Here is a 25312-nt window from a genome sequence, read left to right as displayed (position 1 = left end):
TTTCCCAAGCGAAGAAAAAAAGACTGAAACACTGAGATTGGAAAATCTTCTTAGATCAATTTATCCAACTTTCAGTTTGTCGCTTGATACCGGACGGTCACTGGATTTATCCAGTCTCAGCAGCTCTAGTGATGGTGTTGTCACACAAATGTGAACAAAGCCCGACTACCGCATCAAGAACACGTGCTGTAATCAGGCTTTCCAGCTGTTATTTTACAACAACGCTAAGAGCTAGACTGCACCTAAGCCTCTCTGAAATAAAGAAACAAGCCAATCTGTTGTCCATGTCTCAAACTCCGTGATGCTGTGGCAAGCAAAGCCTACACACTGGACAGAAACATCACACACACACCAAGGAAAATTAATTTATTATCTTTTTATTAAAAAAAAGTAGGGGAAGCTGGGCAATGGGAAAAAAACCCAACAAAACCATCAGCTTCTGGTCACACTTCTTCACACATCTGCTCTGGCATTACTACAAATCCTTGTCCTCTCTAAATACTCCCAAGTGTGGCAGGTTTGGTCTTTTCTGCCAAGTACCGCTAACAAGGTTCCTCACCACAGTTAGTGAAGCTGGGTTGCGACATATTAAATAATACTTGCGCGGAGAAAACAAACCAGCCAAAATTATTTGTTTTAGAGAAAATAAATTACTAAAAAAATGAATTAAAAATAAAAAGAGGTAACTTCTTTTTTTTTTTTTTCCCCAGCCTAAAAAGAAGGGGAAAGAAAAAAGAAGCTTATTTCTACTGTCTCTCTTTAGCAGTAACCTAGGGGATGCTGGGCACCGTGAAGCAGACAAGACTATGTACTTCTTGGAAACCACTCAGCTGTGTTACACAGGGGAAGAATCATTTGTCAAGCAGGAAATTTGAGATTAGAGAGACTATATTATGTATATCTAGCCTGACTGGACACCTCTTCAAAGACGAGAGGAGGAGGATGCAATAATGATCCACAGAATTTCAAAGGTGTGCAAACACGCAGAACTGATTACACCTGCAGGTAGATCAAGACGACACAGAAAGATGAAATTAAACTTCAAACAAGTGCCAGGGAAACCTTCTAATAATCGCTTAAAGCACTCGGAAAAGATGCAAGCAAACAGAAGGACATAGCCCATACCGTACTTTTGGATTTTGGAAAGCGAAGAGCCTTGCTGCACCACCTTATCAGGGTTAGCAAGGGAAGGGAACTGGTGTGCTGCCAGGTACCCCCCAAGGAGGAGTTCCCACCTCACAAGACAGAAAAGATTTGTCAGCTGAATTTCAAATGAATTAATAGCCCAGGCAGACTTTTCCTAACGTTACAGTTCAGCTGAATGGTCCTTGGCAAATCTCATGGACTGCCAGGAAGTCCCCAGATGGGTCACGGATGTTTCTTTATTAGAGGCAGCTGGGTACAGTGTGAAAGGTGAGCTGGAAGTGCTCAGAGGCTTTGATTCACGTGCTGGAGACGCCAACCGGGCGCTTTACGTGATCACCGCCACAGCGATTTGCAATGCCCCGCTCCCCAGCATCGCTGCTGCTACGGCATGGACAACAGAACAGCAGCACGACCCCGGTCACTGCTTCACGGACACTGGTATGGGTGTCAACCTGCCTTAAGACATCGTATTAACGATGTACTGCATTCTGTAATGTCTGGCAGGGTGGCAAAGCAGCTCTTAAACAGCCCCAGAATGAATCCCCAGAAATAGAGATGGGAGCCTCAAAAGAGCTTTCACATATTACCATAGCTTCAAGTTCAGACAACAAAAAAGGAATTAGCTCTAGAGAAACCATGATTAGCAGAGTAAATATTGCAACAGTAGCTGCGTGTAAATCAGGATTATAACACACAGATAGATTTACAGCCTCTGGCCATACAAATTTCATGGCTAACAGCATTCCCAGGCTGTTAATTCCTTTGCACAAACATTAGGATGATGCCCAAAGGAGGTGTTTTGTTTGCCCTACAACATCAGGGCTTGCAAAACAGCCCCAAATATTTGCCCAGGCACAAAGATGCGATAGTGTGTCCTAATAAGATTTTTCACTTAGATAAAGCTTATGTTGTTCTTTTCCCATGGGAACACATAATTTAACATCTGTTAAACTAGATACTGGCCACAGATTAAATCTGGGAACCAGATGCAAGACTTGAAAATTCCACTTTCCAGACGCGCAGACACGGTAAGAAAAGGCCAGTACTGACAAACGCGCAGTCAGAGGCGTATGGAGGCTACAGGGCTCTGGGGCAAGGTGCATGCAAGAAGAAAGAAAGAGATTCATCCTTTCAGACATCGAAATGGCCGCAGCACCAGGGGCAAATTTGTCTGGACACGTTCCCATAGGGTCAGGGATGAAGAAGTTTCTTGAAGTTTTCTGATTTTCTTTTCCCTGGCAACGTCTTCCTTGCAAGTCCCCTTGGATACAGGTGGAGGAAGGAACACAAATTTCTACCTTCACCGCAGCATTGTACTCGTAAGCAGAAAGCGGAAGAAAGCTTGGTAAGAAAGATTACTTTTTATTTCTTTACACTCCTTTGAAGTACTAATCCATTAGCATTATATAATAATTTCAGCTGTTCTAACTGTTTAATAAATCATGCAAGAAAGGAGTGGGCTTCTTAGGGGTCAAATAGCTAACTCTCAGTCAGCTGCTACCCTGCAAACAAAACCAGTGAGCTCAGAAAATAGCGTCTAGCTTCAGAAAGACTGGAACATCCAGCCACGGACCACAGCGAAAACAACTGAAGACAGATTCTCATGTTCAAATAATGGACCTGTCCACTACACAATAAGGGAACATCTCTCTCTAACTCTGCCACATAGCTGTTTTTCTTTAAGCCTTACAGACACTGCAAAGTAGCCCAGAGCGACCAGGATGCTTCCAGCATATGTGTCCCTTGGCAGGCTTATGTTTGGAAAACGCAGCATGAAACAAAAGTCTGCTGTGCTCCACCACGGCAGGCAAGACTCCGTGTCTTCTGCAGCTAAAAAACTTAACAGTGTATTAAAAAGATGAGTGGAAAGGAAGGCAGTACGTTGGCATACAAGGCTGCGGGATGAAGTTGATAGGAAATAGTCTGTCAGCTTTCTGCATCCAAAACACAGTAGCATTTCACGTCGCTGTTTAACTCTTTTGTTTGGAAAGAGCTGCAAGCACTTAGCGAAGCTGAACAATTATTCTGAGCTCCAGGAACTTCTCTGAATTCTTTCACAGTACTCCTGCTCTTGCTTTCTTGCAGGAAATTTCTTTGCTGCCTCTTGGTGCTAAGCCCACTCACCAGCACCTTTTCCCCCTTTATCTTTAGCTGATGCTGGTCTGTCCAGTTTGCTAAGGTATGAGACAAGTGCATCTGGAATATGGGACTAATTCATGCTCATATTTTAAAGACATAAAGAGAAACAAGACACACACAATCACAATATTTAAAATTCGATTATGATCGGTTTACTAGCAGGTGGCATGGGTCATCATAATCAACCATTCAGTAACAAGCTTAGCTCACTTTCATTTTAAAAAAAAAACCACCAAAACCCCAGACCTAAGTTCCAAGAAGTAATTAGAGGGAAAAGTAGGAGGAAAAATAATTAAGAAAATTAGTGTCAAAAAATACATTGCAGGCATCTTTGTCAATTTTTATCAGCTGTATACTGGCATAAATGTCAGACTTTTTAATAAGCATCTATACCGTTTATACTGCAAAATCCACACAAGTTGCTTGTAAAGCTGAATAAACTACAGAAATACTGAAAGCAAGGAAGGGAGAGACACCGACTGCGATGCTGGAACAAGCGTCAGAAGGAGAGAACTGAAACAAACCTGCATCAGCACTCCGTTCATTTAGCAGCCCTCTGGTTCTCCAGGTAGATCCCGAGTCTTGATTTCCTAAAGAATTACTGTGCTCTTGAACTACAGCAGCCGCCAACAGATTGTCCACATTTACCACTTCGGGGTCTGAATTCGTGTCGGATATATCGTAATGAGCTACAACCGGAGGGCCATCTGCAGAAGGAGAGAGAAGCAATGGGTATCAGAAATCAGCATACTGCAAAAGACACCTTTAAAAGTATAAATAATTTGTTTAAGGATTAATGCAAGCTCCTACACGAAGCTCTTAAAGAACCATAAATTATATGAATTATTAAACTTCAGTTAACAAACATAGTCTGAGATTACAGAGACATTTTGCATACACAGAAAACACAAATGTAAGAAAAACACATTTATCAATGTACCGGTTATTTCTGTATTATCTTTCACAATAACACATAAACATCCCTGTATCTGACAATGTTACATTTACAATCTTAAAAGGATAAAACCTTCAGTTTTAAATAAAAAATAGTAAGTCACAGGACATTAAATTTGGCAAGACAAGAACTTCATCTAGAGAATTTTACAAAACTCAGGTGACAGCTTACATTACTTTAGGGTTGATTGAATCAGACTAACTTTTTGATATAACTGATCCAGTGACAATAAATTTAACATTAGGCAACTTTCCTTACACCACATTTACCTGTCAAGGCCAGGGGAATTTTTCAAAATGGCAATGTTTTTAATGTTGTTTTTTTTAAGATCAAGAATAACAAGAAACAAAACTATAATGTGCAGCAATAAATGTGTTTTTAATTCAGTAGGATTACCATATGCACTCTTGGCCACCAAAGCAAAGAGGGAAAGAGGGAGAGAAAATTGCTTACATTACTGTGAAATCTATTTTCGAGGAATAACAAAAAGCTATTTTTGGTCTGTTTTGTTAGGATGGATTATTTTCTTTGTGAGGAATGAAAATCACTTATAATTGGAATGCACCCTGGAAACAGCAGAGGCTCAGAAAAAAAGTCAATTTCAAGACAGAGATCAATGTGGAAGCAGAGAGAATGGATAAATATTATAATTCTGAAAGGATGTACATTTTAACTCAGATGCCTCCTCTCAGCTACAGCTTCTCGACTCAGAGTGGATGAAAGCGGTGCAAGTTCTCACTCCCCAAAGGGCAAAATCCAAACTTTCTTTGGGCCCAGACTTCCTCCACAAAAACAAGAATGAAATAGAAAAACAGGCTGGGCGAAAGCTGAGCAGCTTTGCTACTGCAGTTCTTTAACTCCAAGGAAGATCTGGCAGTTCAGGACTTTTTTTGTTGTGGGTATGACACAAAACGGGTATAATTTGTATGGGATAATATGAAAAAAAAACCCCCGAACAATATCTTCAGGAAGATAGGACCTTCAGAGTTATAAAATGACTCAAGAAATCTTTAAAGGTAACAAAGAATAAAATGAAACGACTTTTCGGGGAAGACTGGTTTCTTTTAGGTGTGTTAAGCGGCTGTTGAAGGCACAAAGAACAGGATGAACTAAAAGTTTCAAATTTAGTTCTCCGAAACACTGTTTCTACTGAAGTTATTAGGGTTGGGTTTTTGGGTTTGGGGTTTTTTTGTAACTTGGTCCCTGTAAACATAACTCAGCCCACTATTTTAAGAAATGCTTATTTGGTGATTAGCAACACACTTCATTAAAGAGTGACCAAATTGCTCAAGTTGTACTAAAGATCAGTTTTGCAACACGGTATGAAGACATTCACAAAATATTTCCGAGCAGACCTGCCTTCAAAACAACAATTTCATAAAACAATGTTATATTACCAACTTAAAACAGACCCGACAAAAATAAATGGGTAGTTAAATGCCAATGTAAAGACCAAACTGTTCGCAACATGAAACGCTGATGATGGTGACTGGAAAAGAAGTCCTGATAATTAACTGAAAGGCAATTTTTGTCTTTTTCAAGGCAATTACAAAATAATGGAATACAAAGTTCAAAATTAAGCTGGCTGATGTTCAGTTAACTATTTGTGAAAGCTGATGATTAAATTACATGCAGAAGTTACAACTGGACTGAATCATGAGAGGCATGTTTTCTTTCAGTCTTATCATCAGAGTTTAGAGTGAACATATATAATGTGATCTATAAAAATAAAGTCGAGTGCAGAAGATACGAGGGTCAAGTACAATATTGACTATTTGACCATTCTTTCAATAGGTTATCTAAAACTTCGGGAGCTATGTACTGTTCTTTCAGGTCTTTGTTTCTCTCGCTTCTTTAGGTTTCCAAAAGTAGAAGCAAAACTTCATTTTAGATAGACGTGTCTACACAAGTAAAATTATATTTGGACAAAAGGCACCAATAGTCTCAAGTCAAAATTGTACCACTCCTACATGTATAATCATGCAAAAATGTATAATAAATGTATATACATGCAGAGTGATATTCTCATCACCTACCCATAGAAATAACTTGTGTGAAAGTCTTCATCAGTAGGAAATACAAGCATAAACTTGTTATCTGTAGCTCCACTCTTGTATCTTCCACACTTCCAAACAGCACACCTTATAACTTAGCTTAAATTTAGTATACATCAAACAGACAAAAATATTTTCAATATAATTTACATACCGTAATTACATTTGTCAGTGTTAATAGCCACCAATTTAACAATCCAGAAAAAAACAAGCCACCTATTTACAAAGCAATCACAGCAGAGATCTATTTTCGCTTTTCTCAGCCTTGCCTTTCAGGATCAGGTTTGGAAATGAAAGGCCCCTGACACCAGGGTTATCCATACCTATCACCAGTAAATGACCAACTGGGCCAAGATAACAGCCACGATGCTGCAACAAATCCTAGGATTCTCAGCATGTATAAAAGAAGAAATAAACAATAAATGCCTATGTGTGTTTAAAAAAAAAAAAAAAACAACCAACCAATAAATAAACCAATATATAAGTTGTAGACAATGACAACTAGATGAAAGTTGCAGTGAAGGCATATTAAAAAAAAATCCTCTAAAAATCCTTCACTCCCAAAAGCCTGGTTGCTTGTGCTACAAGCATGGGACAGGGGGGGGGTTACATTTGGACATACGTAATACTTCCCCAGCCGACTATGTGATCAGCCAATGATGTGATGCAAAGTGAATGTGTGGTACCAAGAAATAAGGACAACTGGCTTCAGCTAGGAAATAAGTGAAAACATGTTTTCAGGCTGAAAACGTAAAAGGATTAACTACAACCATAGTTGTAACTTGCCATTTTTTCTTTACAACGGAGCCACTCCTTGTAACTACTGACTGTAACAGGATTTCAACAGACAGAAAAACAGGCACCAAAACAAGCCATGCCGGAATCAAAATTTAATGTAGCACAATTAGGAGGTTCCCTAGTCAGTAATTTGAACAATCTATTTAAGAAAAATCGTGTCTTTTGAGAAGCCAAGATAGCTTGAAGACTTACATTTCCCTGGTGATAAGCTTTAACTCATTTCTAAAGCAATAAACGCTTAAAAAAAACAAGGCTGAAAGTTAATAAGTACCAGCAGCAACATACAGCTGCTGACATTTAATGCTAGCAGGGGGAGGGAAAGACTGCTTTATTAAAAAAAAAAAAAAAAGAATTCAGAGGCAGAGGTCATCACGGGGACACCATTTCCAAGTGTCCAATTCTCCCTTAATTTACATAGCTCATAAAAACTAATTCTGCGTAGAATTGGAGGCCACATGCACAAAAATCCAGGTCTACACATATCAGCTTCCATGTTCAGCTTGCAATGTAGAAAATTCACTTGTTTCTTATCTGCTAGCCACTCCCATGCTTTTCATAGCGTCACATCTCAACATTCAGCAATCTGAACTGTGTTGTAAGATCCACACTCCCATCCATCATCCCTTAACTCATTATAATGGCAGCACAAGCAAAGAGGGGGAATCGACCACAAAGTTCCAGCTGTAGGACAAAAGCAGCGGTCCTGTTAAGAAGCACTGCACCTTTGCGCTGAAACAGCTGTGTATCACTGCACAGCAGTACTTTTATCATAGGAAACAAAAGGTATTAGCTAGCAGAACCCGAATGGGGAATTTAGTCCTTTGAGTCATTACTTCTCATTAGCTTTCTTAAATGCAGGCATGTAGACTCAGCTCACCACCTAAACTCCCTCCTACCGTAGCCAGAGAGAAAAACTTCAGGTACAGGTAATCTCAGCCTGGAAATTGCAGCCTGGAGCATCATCTCTCCTCCTTCCCCACTAAACAGCAAGAGCTGAGACAGCCACCTTCGACAAGGCACCCGTCTCTCACACTGCTGAAGTACACCACAACAAAATTCAGCCTTAGGGATGAGATTTAAACTTCGCTATATTTTCTATAAAGGTAGCGGAAAAAGACTGAAATCTCCAGGGGACTACCCTGATAGAAATAATTTGAAAATCAGAAGCCTAATTTTGGCGGTCTGAATCGCCCTCTGGAGTCATCAGTGTCCTTGCAATAAGTAGACACGGACCCTTACTTAGGTGTGACTATCATCCTAAGCTTTAAAACAAAATGGATACAGTAATAACAGCAATAATAATTGCAGCACTTTATTCTTGCAAAAAGCCTTCCACTAGTAGATCTCAAAGAGCTCTGAGGTGGTTATTAACCTCCTTATGCCTACGGGGGAAACCGAAGCAAGAAGAGATCTGCAGCTTGCTCAAGACTAAAAAGCAGAGGAGATCAGCTTTGCTGAAAACATTACCCTCAAATTACTGAGCTATTTTTGACTGGTAAATTATGGAGGAGTTTAAAAACAGTGTTTAGGAATGCTTTTGTGAAACATGCAAAATCTAAAAAGGCAACAGAGGCACCCAGGTACTCACAAGCCCAAGGAGGCAGGGCTTCTTCCAGCCTCACCTCTGCACCTTCACTGTGAATACAGTCACTGCTTTGTCTCAATCTCAGTAGTCTAAACTAAATTGCATTTATTTTTATATAACAGCAGAGAATACTGAGACATTTAAGATAATAAAAGATCTAAGAATGCTCTCACATTTTCACTTGAGACTTAAATTTAAGAGACAACTCGATTTACTTCAAGATCAAGCAAAACATAGACCGGATTTAAATACCTACTTACGTTTTAAGATCAAATGATCACTACAGTAATCAAAAAGATCATATTTTGTGTGCCAAAAACTAGAGGATTCATCTTAACTGACCTGCCAAAATGTTTTACAATACACACATCAGTAACGCTGATCCAAAAAGAAAGGCTTCATATACAAGACTACAGGCTGAAGTGACAGTCTTTTTGGTTTAGATAAACAATACAAACCTGGTATTATTTAAGACATGATCCAGAGCTGTGGTTTCATAAAGTATGTGCAGTCCAGATGGCATGAACTAGCTGAACCCTAAAACAATTCCCAAGCAGTGATGCAGGGCAGGAGAGCTGCGCTTTTTTAATGTTGTTTAGCAACATGAAACGCTTCATTACTATTTTTATTTATTTATTTCTTCCAGGTTACAGTAGTTACATTTCAAAATTTACAGCGTTAGGCAAAGAATACATTGTACATACAATAAAAAACAATAGTAGTGTAACAACATTCTCTCTAAAATCATAAAGTGAACAGAAAGTTATCGATGAATCCACTTTCCACACATTTTCCTTCATTTCACACAGTAAAGCTTTAGTGTTTGTTTTTTTTTTTCCCATAATAATAAAATACTAAAATCAAAACAACATGACCAAATGAGTATCTGTTCTCAGACTAGATAATTTTTAATATATCACATCAAAAGAGAGCTCAAAAATTCAAGTCCTGCTGATCAACATTCATTCTTCTCAGGCTTTTTGATGACTAGATGGAAAGTATCTTGGATTTGTTTCACAAAATTATACATTAAGTCATGACAGTCTTCTTCATTGTGCGTTAAGCAAAGGCACATGGAACATGGCTGTGTGCTGAAAGTATCACTAGGTGGTGTGCAGTTTATATCTCTTGATCGGATTTATTTTCACTGATGCCACCTAATGATTCATTAATTATGGAAGCAGATGTATTAGCCATATCTTTTCCCCAGTTTTACTTGCAAAAGTGTATCAGGAGGGTTTGGGAAACCATCACACCCTACTCTTACATAGTTATGACAGTGAAGAAAAAAAAATCCTATGTAAACACAACTTACATTAGGAAAGGCAGGCAAACGTGTGCCCCACAGGCACCCCTCCAAAACCCACCATATTTCTGCAAGTACAAACTGCATCTTCCCACGGAAGGACCGGCATAGACTCGATGCAAAACTTTCAATGGTCCAGACTGACCCCCTGCTTGATCAGCCTGCGTCATTTAACACAGTGCCTGAAATCGCTTCTAACTTCATAAGCCTCTTTTCCATGTGCCTTCATTTTGCTGATCTCACACTACGAGACTAATAAAAGTTGTGGGAAAGACCGCTTTCTAGCTTGATGTTTTGCAAGGTACTGTCCGTCTCCATCAATCAGCCTGAATATTTCAGCTTCTACAGTACAAATTGCACAGCGCATTTGTTCTAATGCTTCCAAATGTTAACTGCAGTGGTCACAGTGCAGACCCCGATTACTGTAAAAACATCTACACAGTGGGCCTGATTTACAGACATTTATCAGGCAAACGTTCCCCTTAAAGTGAGCTAAAGGATTCCCTGACCAAAAACTGCAGAGTAAGTTCAGTTTCTAATGAGGTGAAATGCTAGCCCCACTGAAATTAGTAGAATTTTCTACGGGTTTTAATGGGGCTAGGATTTAATTTCTCAATGCCCTTGAAATATTACTTCAGAAAAAAAAAAAAAAGAGATTTACAGCACATTGTTACAGGAAGAGACAAAATACTTTAATAAATCAGTGATAATAAATACATTTCAGTTTGTAAAATAACTGCCAAATATAATCCCGTTTCATTGAAGCTAAGATTGGTTCACCAGTCTTAACTCCAGCAGCTCAGTTAAAATAACCTAACAATCCTGCAGAAACACTAAAAGACACTGAACTTAAAAAAACAGAGGTGTATATTTCTGCCTGAATTCTTTTGTCCTGACACTGTTAAAAATAACACTGAAGAGCAGTACATCTGAAAGGTTTAATTTTTGGGTTTTTTTTTCCCTGTTCAGCTATTTCTTGCAATAGAAACATTGAATAAAGTTTCACTGCCTTTACGTTAGTTTCTGTTGTATAACAGCTTTTTTTTTTCCCCCTAAATAAAACACCTTCCTTACCAAACCCCACTCACGGGAGCAGCACAGATGTCTGGGGAAGAACCTGCAGCCGAGCCTGCAAAAACCACTGCATGTCAAAGCCCCCCGCGACTCCCAAGGACTTCTTTGGGCAAGGGGGCCAATTCTAGGAGCAGACCCTTTAATCTTTCATTTACTGAACTGTCAGTTTGACATTTAGTGACATTTAAATTGAGCTGTTTATGTGAAGATATTTCTTCTGCACTTGCACTAAAACCACTAACAAAGTAGCTGTGTTTCACCTGCTCCTAAATCCCAGCTCTGCAGTCACATGGGTGTTCAGTTACTCCCATGCAAACAGCTGCCACACTGAAAACATATATAATTAATATATACATTAACAATGGCAACATAGAGACTTAAATAAGCCGGCTGGGTTTAAGCTGGCACCACCTTCCCCAGGACTACAGCAGCCTACACAGGCTGATCTGACTTCATGCATTTACTCTTTCAAATCATAAGATAAGGAAAATTCTTTAAAGAAACTAGAATGTTTCTTTACTCCATTCTGAAGTACAAAACCTAGGGCAATAGAGAAACTCTAAATTATCACCTGTGATTCTCCACATCTGTGCAAAACTACTGATTTCTCCTCTACTTGTTAAATTTGGTGGTTTTGAAGTAATTTGTTGAGATGTGAGCACAAACACACATTAAAAATGCAACTCTGTGTTGTAAAGTACAAGAGTTTCCAATAATTTTAAAATAGTCTTAAATAAAGCCAGACTGCTTTAATGAAATATGGAATGGATGAGGTTGAAGTTTGTTAAAATTTCAGCTGAAGAAATTTCAACTCCCTGAAAGCTTCTAGTGAAAGCACTTTGAAAATAAGAGCTTGTAACGGAAGTCATGACAAACTTAACCGCAGCGATATAATACAGCAAAAATATTTCCAGGAAGAAAAAAAAAAAAAAAATCTGAAATTCTGTATTAGCTATCTGTTTTCTCAAAGAGATGCCAAAGGCTGTCGCACACATGTTTAAAATACTCATCACTCATATTGGTATCTGAAGGTTGGTTTCCTCCGTGCTCTGTATATTTCAAATTCCTAATACAAAGCAAGAAGAGAGATGCTCCTGTTTAACTGCGCAGCCTGCCAAATCCTGCACCAGGTATTTTACACCACACCTGAACAACATAAAGGTGCGGTTCCCCTCTCAGCTTCTAGCAGGAGCAACACAGTTCTTCATGTGGAAAACAAGCTAATGGACCAGATACTCAACAGTGTAAATCACTGCACACTTTTCATTTCAAAGGAGGTGATTTATGACAGCTGAAGATCTGGCTCCAGTTTTGAGGTGAGCGAAAAGAGTGACCAAACAAAATTATATTTACAAAACCATTTACAACCATTGGTCTTGTGCAGGTGTTCTTAACACTAGGTAGCTTTTGTGGGGAAACCAAGTTAAAATTATATCCAATATGAACCATTCCCTCAGTCTTCTGGGTGCCTTGGAATTGTTTTATCCTAGAAAGCATACAGCTTCGAAGTCTGTATGCTCAACAGCTACAATCCTCTGCTTGTTCTTTCACATTCATAGCCACTTGCATTAAAAAAACAGTTAACAAACGGATAAAAATGTTTGAAAGTTTTTAATTTTTGTCTACAGGAACCAAATCCAATGTTTTATTGTTTAATACACTGAATTATTTCAACGGTTTATTTAAAAAAAAAATTACCTAAACAAGATATTGAAAGTTGGCAGAAATGTCACTGGCTAAATCCCTAACAAAGTTATTATCCATTGTTAAGGATCAGTATGTAAAAGTCTGTTCCAGTCCGAGAGCTAAATAAGTTCAACTGATCTTCTTACACAATTTGTTTTGAAATACCTAATTGCTCAATACATTCTATTTTATAAAAAAGGTTAGGGCATGCTTACAGACATACTGAGCTAAGTGACTCTTCAACACTAAAAGAAACCAGTCACTGCAAAAAGCTGCTTCTGCATGCATGGGAACACTTGTAAAGTTGTCATGCTCTAAAATATGCTGCTCTTATTGTCTCCAATGTGTATGTGTATATATATCTCTCTCTCAAATCTATGAACACCAGAATGATCCGATTTTATTTTTGCATCGGCAAATAATCTTCCCTGAAGAATCTTACATTTTAAACAGATAAGGACAAATATAGAATAACTCATTTAACTTCTACTTGAAATGCACACAATTTCAGACGAGGGAGTTTTCTTACAAGTTCATTTGAAAATCTTTGTATCAAAATTATGCATGAAGGTGATCTGTAAAGAATTTATTGCAGTACTTAAAAATTACCTCCTGCATAGTATTTCAAATAACTACTCTGAAAATAACACAGCTCTCTAACGTGTTTTTTTTCTTTTAACAAGGGCATCACATACTTAAAAAATAAAGTAAGTCTCGGCCAATAAAATCATTAAGACATCAGTGTTAGTATTATACTGATAACAAAAAGCATTTCTTGAGTTCCTGTTACAGGTTTGATCCAAACTCCCATACAAACTGATGGAAAAACTCCCACTGGCTTCGGGGGGGTGGAAATCAGACCTACAGAAGATACAATGGTTACTTCCAACAGGAAGAAAAGGAATTATATTAAAATAATTAGGGGAAAAAAGTGACTGTGGTTTAAAAAGCAAAATAACAGAACTAAAGGAGACCTATAGACCTACATCTTTACTTAAACTACGTCTATGCAAAGACTTTCAATTTCCATTATCAGATTTTTTATTTCATTTGCATTAGAAACTTATAGCAAGCTCTAACTGATGATAAATATACATTTTTGGTAGCTACAGAGAAGTTACTTCACATGAAGAAAGGCCTTAATGGAGAGGTGACCAAAAAAATCCCTGTGTGCAGTGATAACAGGAATTAACTAGAGATTTCTAATATACAGTTTAAATTTATCCTACTTTAAACATCACAGTTTCAAGCCTGACTATTCAGGATAACTATTGGTATAAAAAAACCCCACACGATAGCAAGTCATTGTATTATTTAAATGAAACTAATGTTCTGGCATTCCCCACCACAGGTAAATCATGATTTCAGCGGCATTCCAATGCGGTTCAGAAGGAGCTCTTGCTGTCTGACCCAGACCAGCAGCCCGTCCCTTCAGACCACCACAGTGTTTACTAACCTGCCAAGCCTTCCTCTAAATTCCTGTGCCAAGGATCAATCCATCTGCCAACGGCTGCTTGTCTGAGGGCCGACACAACTATTTTTACTCCAGCACGAAGGATGTGGTTTGGTCGTATATACAGAAGGAAGCAGCAGCACTTCGTGCGCACCAGGCATGCATGAACATGCAGTTGGGTGCAATTCATCTCACCTAACTTTAGCCAAAAATTATCTGCTCTAAACTGTTTGTAAGGGAAGTTTAGACAACTCATGGAAGAGAAAGACGCTGCCAGGAGGTATCCTCTGCAAGCGCTTCTCTGTTCCCATTGACTCAGAAGGAGATCCACCGAACAGCAAACTAGACACCTAAAATTAGAGGAGATGACTTCCACCCAAACCGAACACATATATATGTATACATGTTCGTATTTGTGCACACAATATAAGACAGCTGCTTCCATAAATATGCCATGTGCAACACAGCAGTGACATTAATAAAAGCTCTGGACAGAAAATTAACTACTAAATGGGAGACAAAAAAAAATCAGTTGTGCACATTTGTTATATATACCTAAATCTTTAGGGTAAGCTTATTTATTACTTCTGCCTAAAAAGGAAGAAGAAAAAACCTAATGTGTGACATGTTCAAGCTGAAAAGTTTGGGAGCAAAGAGATAGTTAAGGAAATGTTATGGGTCTGTATCTAATCTGGTTCTCTAGGCTACTTTACATCTTTAAATATAAAACTTCTTTCCTTATATAAATGTTTTACCATGCAAAAACCGCATTTGGATGAATACTCTGAATGCTCCTACTGTAACAAACTTAGCTCTACTGATTTTGGGGTATCTAAACAAGGATTCTAAGTTACATTTTCCCAAGTTTGGTGATGAAAGCTTCGGGTGGTTCCCCTTCACACCTTTAAAGGTGTTTGTATGCGTGTACACATAGGTATACCGTGGGATTTCTTACACTATAAATATTTTATCTATAAATTAAAAAAAGGATACCATGGTAAAAAAGCCCAAAAGAGGATAAAACAAAACAAACACATACAAAGAGAAAAGCAAACCTTGTCTTTAGTATAATCCAAAGTAACACTGAGATTTCAAAGACTGGATTTTTTTTTAAGTTTATGATTGATTCAGGTCAGGCTCTGCAACATTCCCATTCTCCGGAAAGATGGGTGGAAAATTGTTATTAAAAGTCGCTGGAAACTCTAGCGTAGCATCGACATTTTGATAGCCCACGTAAGAATTAAATGACTGCTGTGGAAGTACTTGGCTATCAGGCATCTGTATGAAAGCCCCTGCCTGCGCGGTAGGGGGGATTCTTTGGCCAACTAGTTGAATTTTAGGTTCCCTGGGATCCAGTTGTTGCTTGCTTTCTTCATCCGTGTCAAGACGGGTTAGCTTTTCTATCCACAAGCGGAATTTCTCCTCTGTCTGCCTCTGCATCTCGGCAAAGCAGTTCATGGCCTCTTCCAGGACATTGCCTATGCAGTTCCTATCCCACACGGTGCCCCTGTCAAGCAATCCTGGGATTTCCCTGGTCGCTCCTTCAGATCCCCCAGCACGACTGAAGCCAGCTTTAAAGACATTGAGGCCATTTGATAAGACATCGTTAAGTAAGAAGATAACACTGTTTATTAAGGCATGTTAACTGAGGAAAACAAACTTTTCTAATTGTGTTCCTTGGATATGACAATGGGGGAGGAATTAGCAAATATTAACCAACAGTGTTACCACCAAAAAAATAACATTTTACACTCACTGAGGTTATAATAGAAATTTTGGCTTCAAAATTATTTTTATTCTAGAATTCTCAGACAATTCTGTCACAAAGGTTTCTTTTTTTTGATAAATGAACCAAATTAGTCCAATTCCCTTGCAATTTGTTTTGAATTCAGCTGAAGGTGTCAAAACCATTATACAATAACATGTTTAGTTCCGTTAAGCTGCAATCCAAAATATTACTGTTTAACTGATAAACTTGAATAGTTATGAGTACTTTACTTACACTCTCGAACCCTTTTATAACGGACTGTTAAACACAGACAAAATTGTACACAAGATAACAGAGATAAAGGCTGATACAGTGATTGCAGCATCTAAAGTAGCCAAGCCCAAAGCTCTTGGTCTGATATTGGAAAATACACTAAACACCAATGAAGAGAACACACAACATGAACACATACACACAAATATGAAAAGATATGCGGATGCTGTGCTAATACACGTGGTGAAAGCCCCCCCTGCTCGGTCTGACGGGCACGGCTACATCCACGCGACACGCAGGAGCGACCAGCCTCGCACCAACGGGAAGCGTGCCCTCCGTCGCACGGGCCACCGGCTGGGCAGCTTTCCAGCACTAATTCTAGCCAGGGCAGACAACAGACAGGGCATAGCTGGAAGGACATTGTTCTCCTTCCTTCTATCCATCAAAAAGATGGTTAAAATCATTGGCCTTGGGATTCTCAGGAAGAACTTTAGCAGCAAGAAGGCATCCTCATTATCTTACTCTACGTATTAACATGAAAAGGCAGTGGTATCTATATTTTTAAGTTTAGAGTTCCCTCAGGAATCCTCTAGGAAGCAATAAAACCCGAAGAAAACGAGGCTCTCTACCTGTTTGAGGAATATTAAACAATGTCTGCGTGCTGTCTGAACACACAAACGTTACCTAAGGTAATTCCAAAACAAGACAAGCATCACATTCAACTACACAAAGCAGCTACAGAACCAGACAATTTCATATGTAAACGTGAAACTTGTGGGATCCTCTAGCTTAAGAATAGTAGAAAATTTCATAAGAATGCGAGAAATCGTCGCGCTACCTAAGCAAATATTTACTAATAAGAACATAAGGCACTAAATCTTTATTAGGATTTCACTGCATACATGAAATTATAGTATTACTTAAACAATATACTCTTTTTAGGAGCTATGTAAATGAGGTATTCGCAAGTCCTTCAGTGACAGCTAAACAAAGTCTAGGATTCTTCTCGTGTTTACGAGCAGTACCAATGTTACCCATCGGGGGCCAAAAATGTTCTGTAAAAGACCCTACTTTTCAAATCATTTCTCCCATCTGTTTACCTATCAGACAGGCTGGAAATTCAGCATTCAGGTCCTCTGCTCAAAAATAAATTACTATACAGCACCTAATTTACCTTCCTCCAACTGCATTTTAACTACAAGTAATTAAGTAAAATGGTACTTTTTTTTCTAAAACATGGCTTCTTTTGTATATTCTAAGTCTTTTTCCTCCCTGAAAAAAATATTCCTTCTGTTCCTGCCTCACCAACCTAGTGGCTTTCTATGATGGTGTAACAACAAGAGTGGACAAGGGAAAACCAATGGACGTTATCTATCCGGATTTTTGTAAAGCCTTTGACACGGCCCCCCACAACATCCTTCTCTCTAAATTGGGGAGCCATGGATTTGATGGGTGGACTGTTCGGTGGATAAGGAATTGGCTGGATGGTCGCTGCCAAAGGGTAGTGGTCAACGCTCAATGTCCAGATGGAGACCAGTGACGAGTGGAGTCCCTCAGGGGTCCGTACGGGGACCGGTGCTGTTCAATATATTTATCAATGACATGGACAGCGACATCGAGTGCACCCTCAGCAAGTTTGCAGATGACACCAAGCTGAGTGGTACGGTTGAGACACCAGAAGGACAGGATGCCATCCAGAGGGACCTGGACAAGCTGGAGAGGTGGGCCTGTGTGAACCTCATGAGGTTCAACATGGCCAAGTGCAAGGTCCTACACCTGGGTCGGGGTAATCCCCGCTATCAATACAGGCTGGGGGATGAAAGGATCGAGAGCAGCCCTGCTGAGAGGGACTTGGGGGTACTGATAGATGAAAGGCTGGACGTGAGCCGGCAATGTGCGCTGGCAGCCCAGAGGGCCAACCGTGTCCTGGGCTGCATCAGGAGAAGCGTGGCCAGCAGGTCGAGAGAGGTGATTCTGCCCCTCTACTCCGCTCTGGTGAGACCTCACCTGGAGTCCTGCGTTCAGCTCTGGAGCCCTCAGCACAAGAAGGACATGGAACTGTTGGAGCGGGTCCAAAAGAGGGCTACAAAAGTGATCCAAGGCCTGGAGCACCTCTCCTATGAGGACAGGCTGAGAGAGTTGGGCTTGTTCAGCCTGGAGAAGAGAAGGCTGCGGGGAGACCTGATTGCAGCCTTTCAGTACTTAAAGGGAGCCTATAGGAAAGATGGGGACAATCTTCTTAGCAGAGACAGCAGTGACAGGACGAGGGGTAATGGTTTTAAACTAAAACAGGGTAGGTTTAGGCTGGATATAAGGAAGAAGTTCTTTACAATGAGGGTTGTGAAACACTGGAACGGGTTGCCCAGAGAGGTAGTGGAGGCCCCATCTCTGGAAACATTCAAGACCAGGCTGGACAGGGCTCTGAGCAACCTGATCTAGTTAGCGGTGTCCCTGCTCGCTGTGGGGGGGTTGGACTAGATGACCTCTAGGGGTCTCTTCCAGCCCAAAACTTTCTGTGATTCTATGATTCATATACTGCTAGTGCTGAACATCCAGGAGGATTCTGTTTATTCGTCTTTAGTCACGGATCTTATCCCAAGGTGAAGCCACTAAACGGCAGTCGTTCTGACTTCCATGGGCTCATGATCAGACACCTTTAAGCAGTGTTGAGTAAGTTTTAATCACAATTTAAATAAAAACTATTGATGTCAATGTGGGACATAATCTATATAGGCTTTTAAAGTTAAGAAAGAAGTAGCATGGTCAAAGTTGTCAAAACTGTTTTGTAAACTGATGAGACAATGTAATGAAATATGTATTATCCTGCAATACTATTTTTAAAAGGCACCATTCATAGCATATCTACAATTTACAGTAGCAGGAAATCAATGTTTCAAATGCTTCCCTTGCAGTTCTTACAACAAGCCTTTTTCAATCTTCTCTTTACTGGTGTCCTTCAGTGTTAAAAACAAAATAATCAAGTTTAAATGCATTTGTATTGTATTAAAAAGCTAGCATCTATCTAATTGATCCCTTTGCTACCTGTAAACTTACAGGTCTCTAGTTTTTGAATTTACGCCAAGTTAAAATGTGAAGAAATTTGCAATCACAAAGGGGTCAGAAGCCAAGAATCATATCTTATTTTCAAGATCATACCTCCTGCAAAACTGCACCTAAGAAATGCCCCCATGCTGTCTCTTTATGGGATCTATCAAGTACTATCCGAATAATGACCAATAATTTAGGAAATCTGACAATGTAACTATTTCAGAAGATATGCTGCATCTTCATTCTAATTAGCAATGGTGGATTCCATGTTGTAATGCTACCTGACATTTCCAAATGAGTATTGTAGTGAAAATCACTCTTAACAGATTTTTTTGCCTGTTTTTATATAGTTGTCATTCTGGGTTACCTCAACCAAATTCATCCCTTGCAAAATGCTTGATCCAAAGTCTATGCACAGATCTTAGGAGGAAGCAACCTGGTTGAGAGTCCCTCACGTACACTGTGCCCCACTCCCTGGATTTCTGTGTATCAAAAAACCCTTTTTTTCCTTTTTCAAACAAAGTCAGCAGCGATACCTTTTTCAACATCAACACTCTAACAGATTTTTTTTTGAAAGCCTGAAACATGAGTCACTGCTATTTTGATTCAGAGTCTTCCGAGCTGTAGAAAGCACAATGGTGGTGAAATGCCAATTTTTTTCGTATTATCTTTGAATTTTTAAAACTCCCTCCCTTCTTCCAAAGAAATGTGTTTACACAGAAATAAATACTGATTCCCAGAATTTCTCTCACGAGGGAGGTTCTCCTCCCCTTCTGCTCTGTCATAGTGAGGCCCCATCTGCAGTACTGCATCCAGTTCTGGGCTCCCCACTTCAAGAAAGATGAGGAGCTACTGGAGAGAGTCCAGCGGAGGGCTACGAGGATGAGGAGGGGACTGGAGCATCTCTCCTATGAGGAGAGGTTGAGGGAACTGGGCTTGTTCAGCCTGGAGAAGAGAAGGCTGCGAGGGGACCTTAGAAATGCCTCTAAATATCTGCAGGGTGGGTGTCAGGAGGATGGGGCCAAGCTCTTTTCAGTGGTGCCCAGCGACAGGACAAGGGGCAACGGGCACAAACTGAAGCAGAGCAAGTTCCAGCTGAACATGAGGAAGAACTTCTTCCCTCTGAGGGTGACGGAGCCCTGGCCCAGGCTGCCCAGGGAGGCTGTGGAGTCTCCTTCTCTGGAGATATTCAAGCCCCGCCTGGAAGCGGTCCTGTGCAGCTTGGTGTGGGTGACCCTGCTTCAGCAGGGGGTTGGACTGGGTGACCCACAGAGGGCCCTGCCAACCCCTAACATGCTGGGATTCTGTGAGTTCAGCAGAGAGAACTGACTCACTATGGCCCAAGTGCTCCATTCACAACTTGGATGCACACACAATATGGAGGTAGTAACACTACAGAAGTTCATGGCATTATTGCAAATTTCACTGAACGTTTTCCTTACCTTACTAATTTTAGTCACACATAGTTGAGCCAATCATGTGGATGGTCTGAAAAAAATAACTGCACTATTAAAATGGAAGAGCTTTACTGACATGAAAGGCCACTGTATTCTCAAATGTGGCACTTCACTTTTCAGACCACAGACAAGTGAACTGTGTTCCGTAACGCTACGTGTGTCAACAGAAGGTCAAGGGCCTGAGTATGTAGGACCTACGTACATGAAGGCCACATTAAATTAACCGTCACTAAAAATTTCAGAGCATCTGTCGGCAAAGCTATTTTTCAGACAAGAGACATTCAAATATCAGTTCCAATAACAAGCTATGTTGAGACAGTAACCAACACTACAGCTGAAATGTCCAAATACAGTAAGACTAAGGGGAACACAGGGTACCTGTAAAACTCTTCTGCAATGTGTACAGACTTTTTTCAAATGTAAAGGCAAAAGTTTTTCCATGCTTATGACCCTCTGACAGGTGCATTGTAGTTTCCTGACACTCAAGTTCAAGTATCAAGTCTTAGCTTTTGGCTATCTGCAGAGGACTCTCATGGCCTGAATTTCCAGTAACGCTTTTTGATACCCTGTAATATTTTGTAACTACATGTTCATTCCCAAAATTTTGAGGATATTCACATTGTAATGCTAAGTGCACTAAAGTGGCTTAGTAATCAAAAAAATAATTTAAGCACTTTGCCAGTTCCAAGCAGAGAGATCGCAGATGGCAGGTGAACCCAGCACTGCGACAGAGTCCTACTCAGACTCACAGCTCCACTGCATCTGTTAAGACCACAACGTTTCATTAACCCACAAGCAGCACAGGATGCATTTTCGGCCAACCTTGTCCTTATCTCTACGGAGAATATTTTTCTCGTTTCCCACAAACGAAAGTTGTTTCTTTTTAAAGGAAAACCGCAATGTGGCAGGTACGCATTGCACCTAATTCCAAAAGGACAGCTCAAGAGTTTTAATGTCTTAAACGCCATTTAGTATTAAGCAGATGATACATGCTATGAAATAAGAATATAGGTCACCGTTCCTTAGGATGGCTTTTGCAGTCCCACATCTTGCATCGCAGGTGAAACTGGGCCTTGGTGTAATCATCACTATACCATTAAGTTCTTTCGTGCGCTGCGATCGGACCTTTTCACTGCAACCACCTCGCGGTTAAGATTGAGAGCTCAAATACAGAAGAGCCCAGTGACACAGAGAAAGTACCCTAGAGTGGTTTCAGATCTCCACAACAGAAGTCAGAATTCTAGGCAGATCTGAAAATACCATGTGGTGCCTTTCTGAGTCACAAGGTACTTTTAAGACTTAAAGAATACTACCTGGGAGTTTTGTTTTGCATGGTTTGGAGTTTTTTTAGGGGTGGGGAGGACCCTGTCCCAAACTCAAAGCCTGTTTTAAAGCCTGTTGGAGAAGACTATTTCATTAATTGTCCAAAGTGTAAATACAGTAAATAAAAGGGCACAAAAATATGAAAGCTAGAAGTCTGATTAACTACTAAATTGGAAAAAATACAGAATTTCTATTACGTTTACTATACAATAATTGTAAGCGGACTATGCCCTTCCCAGACTTCCTAATAAACATTAACTTCCTTTGTGCAACCTGCTTCCTAGCAATATGTGGGAAAAATGCCAGTTGTCATGGTGACAGAATAATCCGCCACAATCAAGTCAGTTAGAAGTTATTTATAAAATCTGCTGCAAATCTTTTAAGTAATTCATCTAGCAAACATCAGTTCAGCAACTTAAGACTAATTCTCGCAGTTTTCCTTTAAATGTTCTTGCCCTATGTAAGCTGATATTTATGTAAAAAAAAAAAATTTCTAGCACAAGAGGCAAAAAGGCATGTAACCCAGTAAAAATTGGCAAGCCAAAAAGTTTATTTTTATGTGATTTTATTTTTGATCACCATATGAAGATGGTTTTATGGTATAATATGCTGCAAGAAAAATTCACACAAAATCCTGTCCACAGCACTTGGGCTAATAAGTAACAAAGACTCAGCAGACAAAAAACTTGAAGAATTCATCTTTCTTTTGCTAATAAAATCATGAGAAGGCCCCTATAATTTGCTGCCTCCAGTCTTAACACAAATGTGTCAGAAAATTGAAAGTATAGAAATTATAGATCCTTGTGACAGGAAAATGGTAACAGCTTTGTCTAAAAGGTTGAAAATTTAGGTATGGATATAGCCTGGGCACCTGCATAAACAAATTCATATTTATGTCCTAAAATAGGTGACCAGCTGCAATCTGCAAGAATTTACAATAAGGCTAAGTAGGTTTGTCATGCACTGAAGCATAAAGCTAAAAGCACAGCATAAGTGCAACACTGAACGGGGCCTTACTGTAACACGGGCAAGAGGTACGCCATGTTATTTCTAACACAGCTGCCGAGCTGTGGTCTTAATATATTAAAGCAAAGCTGGCCACTTATCTTAAGAATGCATTTACTAAATTTTCACCATCTAAAGGGATCTGACAGCACTGATAGGAGTTCATATAGGCTTACAAAGGAAAAGACCTAAAATTCCAGAATTCAAAGCTAGTCCTTCCTCCAATTTACCATTTCTAAGATTTGCTGGTGTGCAAAAGTGCACCGAAACCTCAGAACAGATATTAAAATTTGCCCATGTCTTGTTAATATACTGCAGTCTTCAGATTTACAGAGCTGCAGTTCTCCTGGTTTTTCTCAAGTGTCACTCATCTAATTTAGCATGACAGCTGAGAAACGATGTCAGATGCGTTACAGTTCAGTTTAAAAAACATCCTCTACCTGGTATCTCTGCAGTGATTGTCTTGCTGCTCCCTGAAACCTCTTCATCATCATCTGATGAACTCGTGCTCGAGTCACACGTCAGGTCACTATCGCTGGTACTGCTGTCCTGCAGCAGGTTGTACTTCTTGCGAGCAGCTGCCTCCCGTTTCTGTCTCAACAGCCGAATTCTTTCTTTGTGCTTTTGGCTTCGATGACCTTTTACCTTGGTAACTCGCCCATTCTGCTTATCACTAGACTGTCGGTTTTTCTTGGCAGCCATTGTGGAAGTTTCACTTTCGGACCTGGATCGCCTGGATTTCCTCCCAACTGCAACCCCAGACACTGCAGAAGGGTCTCCCTCTACAGCAGCTTCAGCCTGACAAGGCTCATTCTCTTCTGTGGAAGACAATGTATCTGAGTCAGCCAAATGCCCACTGGAAGAAGGGGAAAGCATGCAATGATTAGAAGAGTCACTCTCATAAACTCGACCACCCGTTGGCTTATCGCTCTCTGTAGACGCTAGCTGAGACTCCGAGGAGTCTCGCCTCAGCTCCATCAGTAAGCAAGGCATCGAAGAGAGCACCGCAGAGTCTGCTGCAGCGGGCACATTGTCTTTCTGAGTTTGTGTCTCCAGTTCTATAGGTCCGTCTTCGTCAGGAGCAGTCTCTCGCTTTTCAGAAGCCTTTGGTGGAACTTCTGAATCAACAAGTTGTTCTACTTTTCCCACCGCCTCCATCTTCATTTCAGAACACCAAGGTCCTCCTGGTCTCAAAGCATGGAGCACGTGGTCTGGAAGACTGGGTGAACTTCAGTATGGACGTCAGCAGTACAGCAGCCTGCGCAAGAACGGAACAGTAAGAATAATTTACCCAAATAACCCTGCTCTTAACAGTATTACATAAACAACTCATTGCTTTCAATTACAGACAGTACGGTTCAGTATCGTATTGGTCTTCTTCATTTACTATTTCCCTAACGACCTCATCCTGTTACACCAAACAATTCTTCCTTTCACACACCTATGAAAGATGGTACTGGAATCACATTAAATGTGGTTGACCTTACCAGAATAATCAAAACGGATCAGAAATTAATAAAAATATTTCTAAACTCTCACTTTATGAAATATAAATCAATATATTATAAACAACATTTGCTAAACTTCTTTACTTATAACTTTGAATGTGTTTTAATGGAGAACTTTACCCTTATGAGCAACGCCAGCCTGAAAATTCTCCGAGTTGGTACTCATCTACCTGGACAGACCAGAACACAGTTCAGCTTCCCTGTCTGTCAGAAATCCACTTTCAGTTGAACAAGACCTCAACCCTATAAAATGACAATGTTTTTACAGTAATTTGCAAACCTACAGCACCAACATGTCATAGGAGAAATCCAGTTACTTTGAGCAGAAACCGAGCAGCTGCTGAACATTGCACAGCAAGACTACAAACACCTCCCTCTTCCAGCAGGACCACTCTGCAGCAGACCCCATGTACCGAAGACGTTATTTACAAGAAAGTGAGACTAAATTGTCAAGGACACTGAGCTTATGACATCTACAGGCAAGCTATTACCTGGACAGGCTGGAAAGTTGGGTGCAGAGGAACCTGATGAGGTTCAACAAGGGCAAGGGCAGGGTCCTGCAGCTGGGGAGGAACAACCCCATGCACCAGTACAGGCTGGGGCTGACCTGCTGGAGAGCAGCTCTGTGGAGAGGGACCTGGGTGTCCTGGTGGACGACAGGTTAACCATGAGCCAGCAGTGTGCCCTGGTTGCCAACAAGGCCAATGGGATCCTAGGGTGCATCAAGACGAGTGTGGTCAGCAGGACGAGGGAGGTTCTCCTTCCCCTCTACTCTGCCCTAGTGAGACCCCATC

The 25312-nt window shown here is 40.2% G+C and overlaps 1 protein-coding gene across 3 annotated transcripts in view; it reads right to left on the bottom strand.

Moving 5' to 3' along the window:
* The window catches only part of ARK2N (arkadia (RNF111) N-terminal like PKA signaling regulator 2N), a 48350-nt gene that overhangs the window by 6711 nt on the left and 16327 nt on the right, over positions 1-25312 (bottom strand). For 2 of the 3 annotated variants that reach the window (XM_075410945.1, XM_075410944.1), the window contains 2 exons: positions 23451-24268; positions 3810-3992 (listed from right to left, as the gene is read on the bottom strand). In XM_075410945.1, the coding sequence (XP_075267060.1) occupies positions 3810-3992; positions 23451-24174 (907 nt within the window). In that variant the 5' untranslated portion in view covers positions 24175-24268. Of the gene's footprint in view, positions 1-3809; positions 3993-9324; positions 15768-23450; positions 24269-25312 lie in introns of those variants that run through there. The other variant, XM_075410946.1, reaches the window with a different exon arrangement.

This window comes from Opisthocomus hoazin, chromosome Z, assembly GCF_030867145.1.
Source record: "Opisthocomus hoazin isolate bOpiHoa1 chromosome Z, bOpiHoa1.hap1, whole genome shotgun sequence".
NCBI lineage: Eukaryota > Metazoa > Chordata > Aves > Opisthocomiformes > Opisthocomidae > Opisthocomus > Opisthocomus hoazin.
Note: the sequence above shows the minus strand (reverse complement) of the source record. Positions and strands in the feature narration are given on the sequence as shown.